The 17,969-nt window shown below is 53.1% G+C and overlaps 2 protein-coding genes across 5 annotated transcripts in view; one reads left to right on the forward strand and one right to left on the reverse strand.

Moving 5' to 3' along the window:
- The window catches only part of Cyth3 (cytohesin 3), a 105,433-nt gene extending 98,851 nt beyond the window's left edge, over nt 1-6,582 (forward strand). The window contains exons 10-13 of the mRNA XM_070033511.1: nt 3,296-3,372; nt 3,449-3,520; nt 3,628-3,782; nt 3,863-6,582. Coding sequence (XP_069889612.1) covers nt 3,296-3,372; nt 3,449-3,520; nt 3,628-3,782; nt 3,863-3,935 — 377 coding nt within the window. The 3' untranslated portion in view covers nt 3,936-6,582. The remainder of the gene's footprint in view (nt 1-3,295; nt 3,373-3,448; nt 3,521-3,627; nt 3,783-3,862) is intronic.
- A 176-nt stretch (nt 6,583-6,758) lies between these two features.
- Usp42 (ubiquitin specific peptidase 42) overlaps nt 6,759-17,969 on the reverse strand; it is a 46,788-nt gene continuing 35,577 nt past the window's right edge. For 3 of the 4 annotated variants that reach the window (XM_070033507.1, XM_070033508.1, XM_070033510.1), the window contains 6 exons: nt 16,561-17,292; nt 16,382-16,476; nt 12,839-14,176; nt 11,409-11,689; nt 8,266-8,306; nt 6,759-7,757 (listed from right to left, as the gene is read on the reverse strand). In XM_070033507.1, coding sequence (XP_069889608.1) covers nt 8,299-8,306; nt 11,409-11,689; nt 12,839-14,176; nt 16,382-16,476; nt 16,561-17,292 — 2,454 coding nt within the window. In that variant the 3' untranslated portion in view covers nt 6,759-7,757; nt 8,266-8,298. The remainder of the gene's footprint in view (nt 7,758-8,265; nt 8,307-11,408; nt 11,690-12,838; nt 14,177-16,381; nt 16,477-16,560; nt 17,293-17,969) is intronic. The other variant, XM_070033509.1, reaches the window with a different exon arrangement.

The raw sequence follows: 17,969 nt of genomic DNA on the forward strand, positions 1-17,969 counted from the left end.
CACCCCATTTCACATGCTGAGGTGTGAGGCAGCAGACTAGAGTGCGTGGGGCTGGTCCTCACCAGCGACAATGGTTTGTTTGCATTTGGGATAATCTGGACCATTTTTAGGATGTTGCCTTGTATTAACATAATCTCCAGAGCCCTGAGGGCAGCGCATTGTCCAGGCGGCGGAGTATAGGCATGAAAACTCTAGGACTGGAGTTTCACTGATTGAATTTCTTATTTTCATCAAGGGAGCATGTGGCATGGTGACAATGTGACAGGCCTTAGCTGACAGGGCAGGACACACCAAGTCTGCCATTCCACTGAGGCTCTTCAAATTGCACCACTGAGTTTTTTACTTTTGTAGGTTTTTTTCCCCCTCTGGTGGTACTGTGCCTCCTGCTTGCTAGGCAGGAGCTCTACCTCCTGAGCTGTGCCTCCAGTACTTCTGTATTTTACTTTTGAGATAGTGTCTCACACTTGTTCCTTGAGCTGGCCTCAACCTCCAGGTCCTATTCTACCTTCCAAGTAGCTGGGACCACAGGTGTGTGTCACCACTCCTGGCTCGGCCATTGCTGTGTGGCTTTCCTCTGGCTGTGCCAAGGAGTATGCTGGTTCCTGACCTATCAACCTCATATGTAGTCCTGGACTTGAATGCCAAGATTCCAGGCACTGCCCTCAGCCAGGCTAAGCAGGGAACCAGCTACCTTCCTCCTGGCTCCTGTGTTGTTATTTAAGGGACCATAGCACTGCCGGGCTGTGTGGCAATTTATGTGGCCTTTGGGCTAGTAGGGAGGAGGACCCTGAAATCAAGAGTGCATGAAATGAAGGCACAGACAGGTTGCATTTTCTAACCTGTTTTCTGATGGGGTAGACAATCAGAACACAGGATAAATGTGTAGTTGGCCTGGTTCCTGGGTCTCAGCTCAATGAGCATCTGGAGACCATGGTCTGCAGTCTTCCCTATACCCGCTCAACAAGCTGGTGCTGACCACACAGTGGCCTGAAGTCACAGGCCACCGCCAGGGGGCCCTGCTCTTGCTAGCACACAGGGCCCCTCCCAGTACAGTGGGCAGGCATAGCCCAAACACATGCCAGCAGGTGTGCAGAATAGGTGGACTTGGCTCCCAGCACGTGCCAGGGCGGGAGCCACCTTGCTTGCTTGAACTCCTTCCATCATGTAGGGTAGTGCAGGTGGTGCCCTAGGGCCAGGCACATGGCTGGAACATGCACACAGCAGCTCCAGGCCTTACGACTGAGTCACGGGAGATGGTAGACGCGAAGCATTCTTAGAAGAAAAGGCATGTGTGGGCACATGTGGACCTCCCATACCCCAGAGCAGCAGTGGGGAGGGATCGCGGACACACAGTCCGCAAGGAACCTGGCTGCTGTCCACAGGGGTGGGAAGATGACCAGCGGTGGGGGTCCACATGACCCCCTCAGTCTGGTGCCCACAGCCCCAGTCCAGGGACTCCTCTGGCCCTGGAGGCTGGCACTGGGAGCAGAGGGATGGGAATCCAGGTGCAGAGCCTAAGTCCCTCTCCCATCTGTCCTCATCCTTGGCAGCTATGCCTCCATGTAAAGGGCTGGCAGAGCTCATGGGGGTCCTGATTGGCCTCCCAGGAGCTGTGTGGGGTCTCACAGGACACATGGAGGCCCCCAGCAGCTTGGCTGAGGGGAGCAGCTGGCACTTCGGGCATTTGAGCAATGGACACTGGGCCGCAGAGGGTGCCAGTGCAGCTGGCATGGGATGGTGTGTTCTGGGGTCTCTGAGGAAGGCTAGGGCCCAGAGGCAGCGCAGTGGACTTGCTGTCAGCTGATTCTGCCACCGTCTGGGGCCTGGGAAGGGTGCCCAGAAGACCTGGTATGTCCCCTGATCTTGGGATGTTGGGGTAAAGAGCCTCTCTCTGCCCTATTGCCCCTGTAGAATGAGGCCCCTGGCCGGCCTGGCCCAGCACTCCAACAGGTGCAAGCAGAGCTTGGCCATGGCCAGGAGAGCCAGAGGGAAAGAGATGTTGTTCCACCCTGAGGCCCAGCAAAGGCCCTGTGGTGGGAGTGCATGATTTGGGTGGTAAGGATGCAGGGAGGCGCTGAGGTGGCTGTGGCAGTGCATCGGGACTCTCGGGGGACGTAGCCAGTCAGACATTCTGGGGCTTGGGCGGGGCGCTGTGTGGGAAGAGGCAGGCACGGGGACCTCTGGCACTCAGGTGCCTCCCCCCCGCACTTAGGCCATCAGAGAAGCCTAATGGTGAGGGAGAAGGGGTTCTCAGTGGGATTCTGTCTTTGTCCTCATCTGGGGTCTGAGAAGCTCCTGCCTCAGCCTTGCCCTCCAGAGCCCATCCCCACTCACAGTGCCTGTGTGTGCCTCTGTGACCCCAGCTGCAATGGCCAGGTCTCCTGCGTGATGGGTGGAGGATGCCAGGCCTGGGCGCCTTCAGGGCCAGCTATGAGCCTGCACCCACCCAGCCTCAGGCAGCATCTGGGTCTTACTGGAGCGTCTTCTCTTTTTGTTTATGTTTTGGTTGTCCTGGTAGAAGTGTGAGGCAGCCATTGAAGTCAGTGAGGGTGGGAGATTTTCTTTCCGTAGTAGAGAGAGTAGGAACTCGTGTGTGCACGAGGGGGGGGGGGGAGGGCAGTGTGTGTGTGTGTGTGTGTGTGTGTGTGTGTGTGTGTACAGGGTATGCTCCTGATGGTGTGTGTGTGTGTGTGTGTGTGTGTGTGTGTGTGTGTGTGTGTGTGTGTGTGTGTGTGTGTGTGTGTGTGTGTGTGTGTGTGTGTGTGTGTGTGTGTGTGTGTGTGTGTGTGTGTGTGTGTGTGTACAGGGTGTGCTGCTGATCTCCTTAGAAGACTAATTGAATCTAACAATTCCCTGAGCCGGGGGTAATTGACTCTGATGGATCCCAGGGCTGTGCAGCGTCCCAGTAATGCGCTAACAGCCCCGACATAACCAGATCAAGCCCTGGGTGAGCTGGCACTGACTCCATCATGTTGTCATTTCACGGGGAAGTTACGCCATCCATTCCGACTAACCTTCCAGGAAGCAGAGAGGAGCGCGTGATCTGGGTGGCACGGAGAGGACTCTGTGGGGGCCGGGTGGGGTGCATGTGGGCCCCACAGCACACCCACCACGCAGCTTGGCCAGACCTTTGCTAGCTGCTGTCTGAGTCATGAACGGTTTCATGAGGAACCCCAGTTCTAAGCTGGGCTCCTGTGGCCTTGCAGAAGGTGTAGTGGGTGATTTGTGGGGTCCTGGGCCCCCTCGGGCTCTGGCCATACCCAGCTCCTGCCTCATGGGGCTCTTCTGCTTGTAGGAGGCCGTGTGAAGACCTGGAAGAGGCGCTGGTTCATCCTGACTGACAACTGCCTCTACTACTTCGAGTACACAACAGTAAGTGTGGCTCCCAAGGGCCCCTCGTGACCAGGGACCCTGGGACCCTGCACACTTCTCCCTCTTTTTCTCATAGGACAAGGAGCCCAGGGGCATCATCCCACTGGAGAATCTCAGCATCCGGGAGGTGGAAGACCCACGGAAACCTGTAAGTGGCATCCCTTGGTGAAGCCCTTTCCATCCATGTGGCCAGCAAGGCCTTGCTGGGCAGGCAGTGATCGCCTCTCCTCCTTCCCCCCCACCCCCCCGCCCCAGAACTGCTTTGAGCTATACAACCCCAGCCACAAAGGGCAGGTGATCAAGGCCTGCAAGACAGAGGCAGACGGCAGGGTGGTAGAGGGGAACCACGTGGTGTACCGGATCTCTGCGCCGAGCCCGGAGGAGAAGGAGGAGTGGATGAAGTCCATCAAGTGAGTAAGGCCCCCCAGGGGTGGGCAGGTTCTGGTAAGATTCCCCTCCTCCCCTCACCTTTTGTCCTCTGCTTCCACAGAGCCAGCATCAGCAGGGACCCCTTCTATGACATGCTGGCAACAAGGAAAAGGAGGATCGCCAATAAGAAATAGTCTTCCAGGCACAGCAGGTAAACGTCAAGACCCGAACCCACAGCAGGCTGAAGGCCTCTCTGACACCCCAGCCACCTCACAGGTGGACTGGGCCAGGAGCTGAAGATCCTACGCAGCCGCCATGGCTCCCAGAACAGCCAGCTGTGGATGGGACTGGGGACCCCTAAGGCTTCATGCTATGGTTTGGGGTGTGGTCAGCTGCCAGCACTACCTTCCTGCCACGGTCTTGCTGCCCACTGCTGCTGAGAGCACCACCCTCTGCTTGGTCAGCAGCGGTGCCTGCAGTGGCTACCGGCCACGGGAACCTGCATGGACACACACCTGCCTCGCTCACAGCCAGAACCTGTTTGTACCAGTCATGCCACATCTGCCCACTAGGCAGTGCTAGCCATTCCAGAAGCCGCTGTTTTATATCTAATGGGAAAGGAAAAGCTACCACTTTTTTATTCAGATTTTTTTTCTCAGATATATAGGATTATAGCTTTTATATGCTTTTTTATAATCTGAAATTATAATGGAATACTTTCTAACAGTAGTATTTTTAGAATGGCAGCTATAAATCTAACTCCTGGACACAAGTATATACTGTGCACAGGAAAACCCACACGTGCAGTTCCTGGCGGGAGCGCGGGGAGGGGTTCCTCCCTCCCCTGGGCACCTGGGGACTGCTGCCCTACCTGGCTATAGCAGGAAGGGAAGAAGGCACTGGGTACCCAGAGGACCTGTGCACTTGCCCTTGCCGCCTCCCCTCATGGGCTTCTCCAAAGCCAAATAAGATGGCTTGTTACCCTGTAACTGCTGAATCCCGGGAAATGGAGCCGATGCCCTGGACATAGGCCATCCACGTTGAACCGCATGAAATGGCTGACCTCCATCTGCCTCCACCTGCGGTTTCATGCAGCTCAACTGCACTTGTGGGTGAAATTGGATTTTGACTTTTGTCACTATTTCAAACCTTCAGCAAGACGTAAACGTCGCAGTTGGAAGTAATGTAATGAGCACATATTCAGGGAACTGGAAAAAAGCCCACCCTTGGGTAGAGCCATGTTGCCAGGTGTCATCTCCCTTACAAGGTGGGGAAGAGCAGGCTGCATCTGGAGGGATGGCATTGGGCGCCACATCTGTGCCAGGGTGGATTTGTGAAGCACCACAGCCCGCAGCTTGTCCAGGCTTCCGCATATGCAAATAGTTGCAGACCCATGCTGCGGATGTGTCTGCCAGGTGGACCTGTGGGTGAAGGCCAGGGCCATTGTGTGATTGGTACAAGGCAAGGTTGGGAGTCTCTTCTGCACCTCTAGGATGCCCTATGCATAATACATAGAACCCCACCCTTACCTCACCCCCATCCCCCAGGCTTGGGGGGTTGGCAGTGGCTGCCTACCCATGTGCAAGCACGCCTGGAACTTGCTCCCCCTGGAGGTCATTTGTGTTGTGCAAAATGCAAGTCCAGGAAGGAAGTCCTCAGACCCAGTGCACTTAGGTAGAACAAGACCTGTAAGCTGCCTGACATGGTGTAGCTTCATCATGCTAGACCACACAGGCCCAAGTCTGAGGCTCCACCTACATTGAGCTTATTCTCAATCACCTAGGCTTTACTGATACCTCAAATCTGAAACCAGTGTTTGAGCAGGGCAAGATGGATTCCTCACGCTGCCTGACAGCTGCTTGTGCAACTTGGCCTCCAGTCCTCCATGCACGAGCACCGCCCCGCCCTGCCTGGACCAATGCCACCCTCTGCCATCTAACCTGGGTATGGCCCTGGGGGTGGAGCTCGTGTGTCAGGTGTTAAGAGCAGTGAGCTTGGGTCACCGGATGGCAAATCTAATGCCACAGTCATCTGTGAGCAAAGCTTGCCTGACACCGTTCAGCAGGAGCAGTGCAGAAGGCCTGGTGCTCATAATTTAAGGAACTTGACCTCCAGGATGTTATGTTTAGTCCCCCAATTCAGGTTTCGTTGTGACACTGTTAACCTAGGAGAGGCCAGCCGTTTCACCTCGTGTAGAGGCAGGGCTGGCAGGACTTACCCTTCTCTCCACCCGTGTCACTCAGTGCTTATCAGCCCACCCATACCTGGCCAAAGACAAATGGCAGCAGCCCTGGACATAGTCCCACCAGCCAGCCTTGCTGGACCCTGGGCTGTGACAAGCAGCAGCATCAGGGACCAGAACTGTTGGGGCCATTTAATGTGGTTCCATGGAATCAAACAGATGACCACAGGGGAGGCCACCGCCTTCATGTCATGTACAGCAATGCCTGTAGTTACAAGCGCATATGTCCACACAAGTCTCTGCTAAGTTAGGTCTGTTATAGACCAGAAGCCACAGTTGTGATTTCTCATTTTTCTTATGTTTTTTCTTAGAAAACATTTCTATTTACAATATAGTTAATATGTAGATAATGTACATATGTATTGATTTCTGGAGTGTTTGTTATTCAATGTATATATATATATATATATACATATATATATATATACTCCAACTTGCATGAAGAAATACTCTACTGATCTCAAAGTATCTATTGATATCAAAATATCTATTGATATTTTGTTGCTAAGTCAACAGTGAAATTGGAGGGTGTATGGCTGTGAAAACTATTGCAAATACTGTGTTCATGAAATAAAGATGAAAGCTATCGTTAAGCTGTAGATTGTCTGATCCGCTCTTTCCTGCATCCCTGGCATGCCTCTAGTCAGGGTGACAGTCCAAACAGAGTCCTGCAGGGGGCGGCACAGGAGCTCTGCAGGCTTTAAGAAAGGCATCAGTGAGACGTGGCTGTAAGCAAGTGGGGAAAACAGAAGAACAAGACACAAAATGTTTACTTTGCTGCCATTTATATACTATATAAATTTTACATGCTGTATATTTACAGTGGGGCTAGTGCTTTTTTAATCTTTAAAAAAACAAAGATCAAACTTTAGACATCTCTGAACAACACAAACTGTATTAAATACAGTTTTCCCCACTCCATCTCCTGATGCAGGACCAGTGAATTATAAGTGTATCACAGTTTGATAGCATATCCATATTAAAAATAAAATCACAGTATAATTTTTGTCTGTAACTAGAAACTTGAAGGGACCAAGCTGACAACTTAGACTCCAGTATCATATAATCAGGACGAGAGACACTGTATAAAAAAAGTGTTATGTAATAAAAACATACTGCAGGCTTTACAAATAATGTTTGAATTATACATTCATAATGTAAATACTCATTATAATAACTGGTAATTGATTGGAATATTTTCACAAAGTTCGAAAACAGAACTTGTCTATAAAATACACGTTCAAATCTTGAATACAACCAAAATATGAAGCAAATTAGTTTCTAGTATCAGACATTACAGAAAACAGGCTGCCCTCGAAAGTCTAGTTGAGAGCTTGCAAATTTTTAAATAAGTCTTTAAATTAAATATGCACACTGTCAGTTTGTACTTTTAATAATTCCATGGTTTGTTTCCCGGTTGGTCTGCACCAGATGTCTAACGTGGAGGAACATTACATGAAATACAAGTAATCAACCTGAGTCTGTAATTAAGCAGCATTTGAGATGTTCTATTCCAGGGCATTATTTCAATGTGATTTATATACACGGTATTTTACAATGGTCAGCAGTTGTAGAAAGTGTTCATCCTTTTGGAATAAGGGCAATTAAGAAAAGGTAAAAACTAAAAAAAAAAAAAAAAAACTAAAAAAAAATTCTCCATGGTAAAATCTGTACAGTATTTACTAAAAGAAGCACCACGCAGTTTGAACAGAGTTATTCTCTAGGTTGATAATTTAAGCTGGGTTGGGGATGGCTTCTGTTGAACACATTGAATCTGAAAGACAAGAGGTGCGTGTTAGTGCACTGGGGGGGGGGGGGGGGGGGGCCTGCAGTCACGGTGAAGGAGCCAGCGAAGCGCCATCTGCTGGACCTGACTGGGCCCTGGCTCCCAGAGAGCCCAGCCCCTCAGCAAGAGAGAACACCGCGCAACTCCTAGAGACAGAGCACTTGGAAATTGTCCTACCATGTCCTTTGCCAGTCTGAAGGAACAGACACACTCACTGGCCATGACTGCCTTTCAAAAGCCAAAAGGCTCCCTTCTCCCCATTCCCTCAGCCTCCCTAGGCTGCGCACAATGGCCCTTGCCCTGGGTGGGGCTACTCTGCTCTGCTTTGCCACACCCACGGCCCAGTCTAATGAGGGGGGGGGGCCACTGTGCTGGAGCAGAAGGAAGGAGACAACTCATTCACTTGGGCCAGGGTCCCTGATGCCCTGTGTTCTCTTCACCCACATCCCCCCTAGTGCTTCCACTAACTACATAGCAGACGCAGAGAAGGGCTTACCGTAACTAGTGACGTTTGTATAAGGCCAAGTTTTCAATCACCTGGAAGGCAAAGGTTAGAAATAGATTTTAATGACTCTGCAAAATCTAACATCTGGGCTCTGTGGCCTCACCTATAAACCGAACCCACATCAGTCACCTGAGATCAGTACTTTTTTTTTTTTTTTGGTCAGTCGTGGGGCTTAAACTCTGGGCTTGGGCGCTGTCCCTGCGCTCTTCAGTTCAAGGCGAGCGCTCTACCGCTTTGAACCACAGGGCCACTTCCGGGTTTTCTAGTGGTTTATTGGAGATAAGAATCTCACAGACTTTCCTGCCCAGGCGGGCTTTGAACCATGATCCTCAGATCTCAGCCTCCTGAGAGCTAGGATTACAGGCGTGAGGCACCAGCACCCCAGCTTCTGAGATCAGTCTTCACAAGGGTCAGTGCACAAAGACATAGCTCCTTCCTGTGTCCCACTGAAATGGGTTCACATGGTGAGGCCAGACCCTCAGAAAACATGCCCAAGCCATGCCTGCAGGGGATGTGCCAGCCTTGCCTGAGGCGCTCATGTGCACGCAGAAAGAGCTGGCTGGGGTACCTGTGATGAGGCTGCTGAGGGCCGTCCTGGTCTCAGGCCGCGCTCAGTTCTCTCTGCAGCTGAGTGTCCTCAAGAAAGCAGTCCTGGCAGCAGTTCTGGACAGCCCAGTATGCCCAGCACCTTGCTCAGCCTCTGACCAGCCCTCTTCCCCAAAATGCTGACATGTTAACATGGAACCAGTTCTTAAATACGATATGTGATCATTGTTTAGTAATCCTAGCTACTCAGGAGGCTGAGATCTGAGGATTGCAGTTCAAGATCAGCCTGGACAGGAAAGTCCACAAGACTCCCATCTCCAAATAACCACTAGAAAACCAGAAGTGGTGAGGCTGGGAAGGTGGCTCAGTGGTAGAGCGCTTGCCTTGCATGTATGAGGCCCTGGGTTCAATTCCTCAGCACCACATAAGCAAAAAAGAATAAAAGCTGGAAATGGTGCTGTGGCTCAAGTGGTAGAGCGCTAGCCTTGAGCTGAAGAGCTGAGGGACAGCGCCCAGGCCCAGAGTTCAGGCCCCAAGACCGGACCCCCCCCAAAAAATAAATAAAAATAAAAATAAAAAAATAAAACCAGAAGTGGCACTGTAGCTCAAGTGGTAGAGCATTTGCCTTGAACTAAAGAGCTCAGAGACAATGCCCAGGCCCAGAGTTCAAGCCCCACAGCTGACCAAAAAAAAACACAAAGGACAAATGCCACATTCATATTTCTTTCCAGCCAGCCAATATCACCTGTGGGCTGCAGCCTGGTCTTCTAGACTGGGCCCCACGGTGTAGGCTGGGCACTTCACCTTGAACCCTGCACCAACAACTGCATGGAGAGTCTGGCTTTGGCTGGCTCTTGGCCTGACCTCCCTCACAGAAGAGAGGACGTGGCCCTGTGCCAGCCATGGTGTCAAGTCCCTGCTCACATATATGAACTTCAGGTGTGTGGGGGTGGCCAGCCTTTGTGTCTCTGGCTCATCTCTGCTGTGTGGCATCCAGGCAGTGGGACAGCAAATGACCCTACACAAAGTCTACAGGTGTAAACCCACAGTGCTGGCATGAAGCACCCTCATGAGTGGCACTGTCACCCTGCAGAGCAGAAAGAACAAGTAGGACTGGCTCTGTGTGGCAAGGGCCTCTGCTCTGGATCTGGACTTGCCCATCACCACCTTAAACAGCTCATCCTCCTTGCTGCAGGCAGCTGCAAAGCAGAGGGGCTGCCCTAAGAGCAATCAGTGCCCGAAGCCAAGACACGCACCCTGGAGTGAGCAGGGAGGGCAGGAGCCATAGGCTGACCATTAACATTTCTTCAATTTTGGGGAGCTGGGCACTGTGGCTTACACCTGTAATCCTAGCTACTCAGGAGGCTGAGATCTGAAGATGGCAGTTCACAGCCAGCCTGGGCAGGAAAGTCCATGAGACTTGTTTCCAATTAACCACCAAAAAGCCAGAAGTGCAGCTGTGGCTCAAGTGGTACCAGCGCTAGCCTTGAGCAAAGCTTAAGGGCAGCACCCAGGCTGAGTTCAAGCCCTTGGGCTCAGAGCCTCATGTTGTTAGGAAAACACCTTGCCATTGGAGCCACATCCCTAACCCTTTTTGTTTTAGTTTGTTTTTCAGTTAAGGTCAGGCTCTCCAGTATCTGAAAGTGTAGGCTTTAGAAATCACATCCAACTTCTTTGTTGAGATAGCACCTCACCCTTTTGCCCAAGCTGGCCTTTTACTGCATCCCTCCTACTTCCATCTCCCAAGTAGGGTTTACCGACATAAGCCTGCTAACATTCCTAATGACCCAACTCATCAAGTTTGACCCCAGAGTTAGGATACACTCATAAAGCTTTAAGGAGAACCAAGCAGGGGCTGGGAAGGTGGCTCAGTGGTAGAGTGCTTGCCTTGCATGCCTGAGACCCTGGGTTTGATTCCTCAGCACCACATAAGCAAAAAGAAAAAAAGCCGGAAGTGGCGCTGTGGCTCAAGTGGTAGAGCGCTAGCCTTGAGCTGAAGAGCTGAGGGACAGCGCCCAGGCCCAGAGTTCAGACCCCATGACCGGACCCCCCCCAAAAAAAAAAAAAAAAGGAGAACAAAGCACATATTTCAAAACTATTTCTATAAAAACTACTTAAGCCAGGTGGCAGTGGTTCATGACAATAATCCTGGCTACTCAGGAGGCTAAGATCTGATGGTTGAGGTTTGGAGCCAGCGAGGGCAGACAAATCATAATGCTCTTCTCTCCATTAACCAGCAAAAAGCTGCAAGTAGAGGCATGGCTCAAGAGGTAGAGCACTAGCTATGAGCCAAACAGCTAAGAGCTTGAGGCCCTGAGTTCAAGCCCCAGTCCCTTCACAAGACAAACCCTCAGAAGGTGGGGGCCATAGGTACCAGTTCTGAGTATAATAGGCCGGGTTCCACACAGCAAAGGCATCACGCAGCCACACTGAGCGACTACACAGCTTAGCAGGCACAGCTGGGTCTGCAGGTATAGGATGGGGGCAATGGCCTGCCTGGGGGGCTTGAACACTTCTGTGGCCCTGAGGGTCTCTCTCCAGGTGTTAATCACCTTTTTGAAAACAAAATTTCCAAGTTTCTCTCTTACCCTGGCCATACTCGGACAGATGGCATCTGTCGGCCCTGCTCTCCATCCTCAGATGCTTCGTCTTCTCCCGGAAGGGGCCCTCAGTGAGCAAAACACTGCCCTCAGTTCTCCGGAAATGGCCCATGGCCTCATAGCTCACGGATTTCATTAGGTGTAGTTCTGCATCTTTCCCAAAGTCCTCTGATCTCCTCGAGTGTCTCTTCTTTTTCTTCTTCTTCTTTCTGTGTCTGTGGAGGTCAGCGTCAGAGTATGATACGGAAAGCTCCAAATCCTGCTGGGGCCTGCAGAAGCAGCAGCCAGAATTCAGCACCAAGACAGCGGACAGAACAGCATCAGACAGGCTGCCCTTTGCGTGCGAGCCACCAGCCAGGGCCATGTGCACATGCAAATTCCCCAGGGCAGTGTCTCACTGTGTAGCCCTGGTTGGTCTCAGTCTCCATCTTCCTGCCTCTGCCTCCCAAGTGCTGAGATTACAGGACTTCACCACCACGCCTCAACCTACTGTAACCATTTTTTAAGCCCAGAATTATATTTTAACCAACTTCCACTCTGCCACTGGATTCAGCCACCATTGAGCTCCATCTACAAAAGCCATGAGGCACGGCTCAAGTGGTAGAGCACACCGCAAACAAGCAAGCCAAGCAAGTATGAAGTCCTGAGTTTAAGCCCCAGCACACACACACACACACACACACAGACACACAGACACACACACAGACACACACACACACACACACACACATCCAACAGACACCAGCGACTCATACCTGTAAATCCTAGCTACTTGGGAGGATGAGAATAGGAAGACTCAAGTTGGAGGCCAGCCTGGGCAGAAAATTAGTAAGACCCCTTCTCAGTCCAGAGCTGGGTGTAAGGGTCAGGCCAGGCGGAAAAGCCCATGAAAATCCATCTCCATAGAGAAAGCTGGGTGCAGGCACCTCGGGATGATGGGAAGATAAAAGTGGGCAGATTGGGACCCCGGTCTGAGTAACTCCATGCTATCATGGACTTGTACAGAGACCTAAGTTCAAACTCCCATACCAACAACAAAACAGAACCAACCAACTAAACAAAAATACCTTTCAGATTTCAAAATGAGATTCAGAAAAATAAGACAAAACCAAGGAAATAAGCGATACCCCTCAGCTCCCGGCCTCCAGTGGTCGGCCTCCATCATACTCTAAATGTGAAGGAAGCCCAAGCCAAGAAACCCCACTAGACCCGACAGAAGCTGCGGGCTTCCGCAGAGGCCCTGGCAATGGACAGGGATGCGTGTAGAGGGCGCTAAGTTTTAGAATGTTAACGAAGTGAGAGTGTAAGAATAGTGTTACAGGCCAGCGCAGGGTGGAGATTCCGAGCGAGGGAGCGAGCGAGCGACGAGCGAGCGCACATGGTCGTGCAGGGGGAGCAGGGCGGCGCCCTCCACTCACCTGCAGTCTCGCTCTCTGTGTTTGTCTTTGGACTTCTTCTTCTTCTTTGACTTTTTGTGCTTCTTGGCCCTCGGCTCCCCTGACGGGTCCTTCTCGAAGCTTCTGCGGGCTTTCTTGTCGGGGTGGCTGTGGTTGGAGTCCACACTCTCGTACCTCCGCTTCCGGGCCTTGGCACTCTCGTGTCCGTGAAGGCGCTCGGGAAGGCCGCAGCCGTCGGGCCCAGGCGGCGGTGTGGTGTCCCGGGGCCGGTCGAGGCCACGGGCCTGGGCCCAGTAGCAGTCCCGGGGCCGGGCCGAGGCCCAGTGCTCGCGGGCGGCGTAGGGCGCGAACCTGTGGCGGTAGCCACGGTCCCAGCGGAGCCTCCCGGGGTGGAAGTCCTCGCGGCCCCGGGCCAGTTCGCTCTCCGCGCGGCGGTGCCGCCCCCAGTCCTGCTCGGGCCCGCTGCGACTCCGGCTCCGCGGGCGGTGGTGGCCGTACCTGCCCGGTCCACGGGGCTCCGGGCCGCCGTGGCCGTGGCCGGGCGGGCGCGGGCTCCCCGCGCAGTGCTCCCGGCCGTAGGAGCGCCGCCGCCCGTGGCGGTGGGGCCCGTGGGCCGCGGAGCCGCCCCGGCTGTCCCGCGGGCGCTCTCCCCGATCCCCGCTGCCCGAGCGGCCGCGGTCTCCGGAGCGGCCGGGGTCGCGGGCATCGCGGTCCCGGTCCCGGCGGCTGCGGTCCCGGCAGTGGCTGCGGTCCCGGCAGTGGCCCCGCTCCGCCCGTCGGAGGCCGCCCAGGCCATCCGCCTTGTCCCGGGCCGGGATCCCCGCGTCGCCCTCGTCCCCCGGGGGCCCGCGCCTTGCACCCCCGTCCGCAGGGGCGGCCGCGGTCCTGTCTGGCGCGGGGGGCACCGGGGGCTCCTCCGCGGCCTCGCCCCAGTCCCTGCGGAGGTGAACGCGGAGCGCGGGCTCCGCCCCGTCTTCCGAGGGCGCGGGGGGCGCCGGGCTCCGCTTCTCCCCGGCCTCTGCGGCAGGGCTCTCGGCTCTCCGGGCCGCCTCGTGGGGCGGCGTGTGCGGGACTCCCGGGGGGCCGCAAGGCGCGTGGATACGGGGAAGGGTCTCGTCCTTGTCCCGGTCCCCGTCCTCATCGCGGTCCCCATCGCGGTCCCCGTCCTCGCCGGGCGCCGCCGGGTCCACTGCGGGTCCGCCTTCTTTGGTAGAGGTGACGCCGCCGGGGTCCGCCAGCGGGGGCGCCGTGGACTTGCTCGGGCTGGCGGCCGCCGGCGTGTCGGGGGCCGCGGCGCTGGCGCTGGGCGGCTCGGGCTCGGCGGGGTCCTCGGGAGGGCTTCTCCCTGCTCCAGGGGGGCTAAAGCAACACACCACAGTCAGCCAGACCGCGAGGGGCCGTCCGCCGACCCAGGAATACCTCATGACTTCAAGCACATCTAGCTAACAGCGCTGGAAGGCGTTTCTTTCTCCCTCATTATATAAAAATAAGTTATTGGTTTTTGTTTTTTTTTTTAAATCAAATCTTAATTTTCAGTAACAACCCAGCCCCAGCAGTAAAGTCTGTGAGACACTTGTCTCCAAGTAACCAGCAAAGGGCCAACAGTGCAGCCCGACACCGGGCACAGAACACCAGAGGCTCACGCCTGTAATCCTAGCTACTCAGGAGACTGAGATCTGAGGATTGCAGTTTAAAGCCAGTCTGGGTAGGGCTGGGAAGGTGGCTCAGTGGTAGAGCGCTTGCCTTGCATGCCTGAGGCCCTGGGTTCGATTCCTCAGCAACACATAAGCAAAAAGAAAAAAGCTGGAACTGACGCTGTGGCTCAAGTGATAGAGTGCTAGCCTTGAGCTGAGGAACAGCGCCCAGGCCCAGAGTTCAGGCCCCACGACTGGACCCCCCCCCCCCCCCCCCCGCAAAAAAAAAAAAAACAACTTAAAAATAAAGCCAGTCTGGGCAATTAATCACTCAAGTGGCAGTGCTACATGAGAGAGCACAGGCCCAGAGTTCAGCTCCAGTACTAGCACCAAAAAACAAAACAAAACAAGACCAAAGGCAGGGGAGCTTTACACTAGACTGGGTTCCTAAATCTCCTGAACTTCAGGAACCTCAGGAAGCCTGGGAACATTCTGTAGGAAATCCATTCTGCCCTGACAGACCCAAGCCGGCCCCTCACCTAGTGCAGTATGGGAGCTGGGGACAGCTGCAATACAGCTGTGGTGCACATGGCCCGCATGGGGAGCTCAGGAAAGAACCAGGAGGGAAAAGACATCCTGGAAGGGAAAACCCTAACTACAGAGATTCAGTGGGGTGTTTCTGGGCCCATCTGTGGGATGTAAAACCCAGTTCCCACAAGCACTGAGAGTCCCAGGAGTTTGACTCCTGAAAGACTGAGAGGTGGATATACTGTGTTTTGGTCAGAACTGTGCCAGAACTTGGTCTTCATCAGAACGTGGCCACACACCATCTACTGAACATGTGCCCTTGGGTGGACTGGACCCTGAGTCACTGGCCCTTCCATTTGATTCCTGAATTACACTTTGGTCAGCATAGACTGATAGGAACAGTCTACATTCTCTTTGAATTTCATCCCATACTTCTCCAAGGGTCCTTACAATGTACTTGATTTGTCCAAGTTCACAACTCCCACACTATAACCTTAATACTTTCACATAGCTGCTCCTTATTAAGAGCATATGAAGCTGGGCGCCGGTGACTCACGCCTGTAATCCTAGCTACTCATGAGGCTGAGATCTGAGGATCGAGGTTCAAAGCCAGCCTGGGCAGGAAAGTGTGTGAGACTTTTATCTCCAATAAACTGCCAAAAAAGCTGGAAGTAGAGTTGTGGCTGAGTGCTCCACTAGAGCACTAGCTGCCTTGAGTAATAAAGAGAAGAGTGCAGTAGCACTGCTAGCCAGAAAAGAGGTAGATGGGTGGAGACGCTGTCAGCATAAACACCATCCTTAAGAGAGACAAACAGGGGCTGGGAAGGTGGCTCAGTGGTAGAGCGCTTGCCTTGCATGCTCGAGGCTCTGGGTTCGATTCCTCAGCACCACATAAGCAAAAAAAGAAAAAAGCCAGAAGTGGCACTGTGGCTCAAGTGGTAGAGTGCTAGCCTTGAGCTGAAGAGCTGAGGGACAGTGCCCAGGCCCAGAGTTCAGGCCCCACGACCGGACCAAAAAAAAAAAAAAAAAAAAAGAGAGAGACAAACAGTTCCACAGACAAAGGCTTTACCTTTCTAAAAAGCAAATTAACCAATTCTACAGATCTCTTCAAACCATTCCTGGACTCAAAATGTGTGCTATAAGACTTCTACAGGCCGGGCACTGGTGGCTCAAGTGGTAGAGCGCTCGCCTTGAGCTGAAGAGCTGAGGGACAGCGCCCAGGCCCAGAGTTCAAGCCCCACGACCAACAAAAAAAAAAAAAAAAAACTACTACAGAGCTAACATAACAACACAGGCACAACTGACTGTCATGCTGCGAGCTTCCCTTCTCATTTATTCTTTTTTATTTTTGTAGTATTTTCACTACCTTTCAGTAGTTGTATGAAGTCACCTATTGTTTTACCTTGTTTCACCCGCTGCAACTTTGACTTTGTGGCTAAGTTTGAAGGTGTCCAAGATTTTGTCCTCTGGGAGAGATGGCAAAAGGACAGGTATCACCTGCAACGAGAAGGAGAGAGGTCACCTCCAGCTGCCAGCCATGCTCCCCGATGACACAGAGCTGCCACGCAGAGGCTCACTCACCTTTCCAGGAAGACCATTTGCTTTGGAAAAGGGGTTTTCTGAGAGTAGAGAGGGCTGCACATGGCAGCTGGCACTGTCAAAGGACAGGCCATTCTCCTTCGGGTTGCCATCTGCACTATTAGCACCATTTAGGGAGACAGGCTCCAGCAGCTCCGGCTGCGAGGCCTCGCCTTCCTCCGCTTCTTGAGCAGTGGGGAATGGGCTCAGTGTGGGGCCCACACCGTTCTCCTTGGCACCATTCTCCTTGGTGAGGCCCTTGGACTCCTCATCGGACTCCTCGGAGGACTCAGCGCCATAGGGGACCAGCACGCTGGAGCTCAGCTTGGACTTGCCATTCACCACTGGCTGGGAGCAGGGCTCGCCTGGGGAGACTGATTTTGCTACTTTACTAGAAACTGACATCGGCGATGTGTTCGAGGTAGACTGTATTGCAGAAGAACTGGTGACGGTGGAGGAGGGAGCAGGCTTTGTAGGGGCCTCCAGAGAATTGCTGTGAATGTTAGGCTGGGACTGACCTTGGCGGACAGGCAGCTTGTTGTGAATACTGATGGTGATTTTTTGTTTCTTGGGGTGTTCAGGGATAACTGAGGGCCTGTTAACTGACCAGTTTTGAACAGAAGTGGAAGCATTAACAGGACTAGTCCTGTTAACACTGGGGTTTCCATTAGGACTTGACATGGAACTGCTTGGCGTGTCCTTCAATGGCCCAGTCCCATTTAAGTGAGGTGCATTCTGGAAGAAGAAAAGCTTGCATCAGTGCTCAGAACCACATCCATGCTGCCTCAGGCCTGCTCATTTTGGTCATGTTTGACTTATCTAGAAACACCTTCTCATTCACCTGCTCCACCCACATGCCTTTCACAGGCCAGGGTTTCTGGCAATGAAACAATAAATCAGACAAGTATGTCTTTCAGAACACAAACCCTAAGCCAACTTCAGTTCCAAACCTGACAGTGATCATCAGGGCCCTGAGGACGTGGTCGGTCGCCTGTAAGCACCTTGGCTCAGGCAGAAGGAAGTGCCAGGAAGCAAGAATCACTAATGGCCTTAGCGCCAGGGATACCACCATGTGGAGAAACACAAAGACGGCTCCATGTCCTGTCACCAGGCTGCCACGTCTTTGCCACCTCCCTATCAGCTCCCCCAGTTCTCATGCAGTTCTGTTGTTCCATGTCCCCACTACTATTGCTAAACCCTATGATGACCATAGTGAAAGCTAGTTTGTAGACAAATCATGTTGGCCTTCATGTTTTCTTTTTTTTGTCGTGGGGCTTGAACTCTGTTCCTGGGCACTGACTCTCAGTTATTCAGCTCAAGGTTAGCACTCTACCACTTGAGTCACAGCACCACTTCCAGCTTTTTCTGCTTATGTGGTGCTGAGGAATCGAATCCAGGGCCTCATGCATGCA

This window comes from Dipodomys merriami, unplaced genomic scaffold, assembly GCF_024711535.1.
Source record: "Dipodomys merriami isolate MVZ:Mamm:240054 unplaced genomic scaffold, mDipMer1.0.p SCAF_22, whole genome shotgun sequence".
Lineage (NCBI taxonomy): Eukaryota > Metazoa > Chordata > Mammalia > Rodentia > Heteromyidae > Dipodomys > Dipodomys merriami.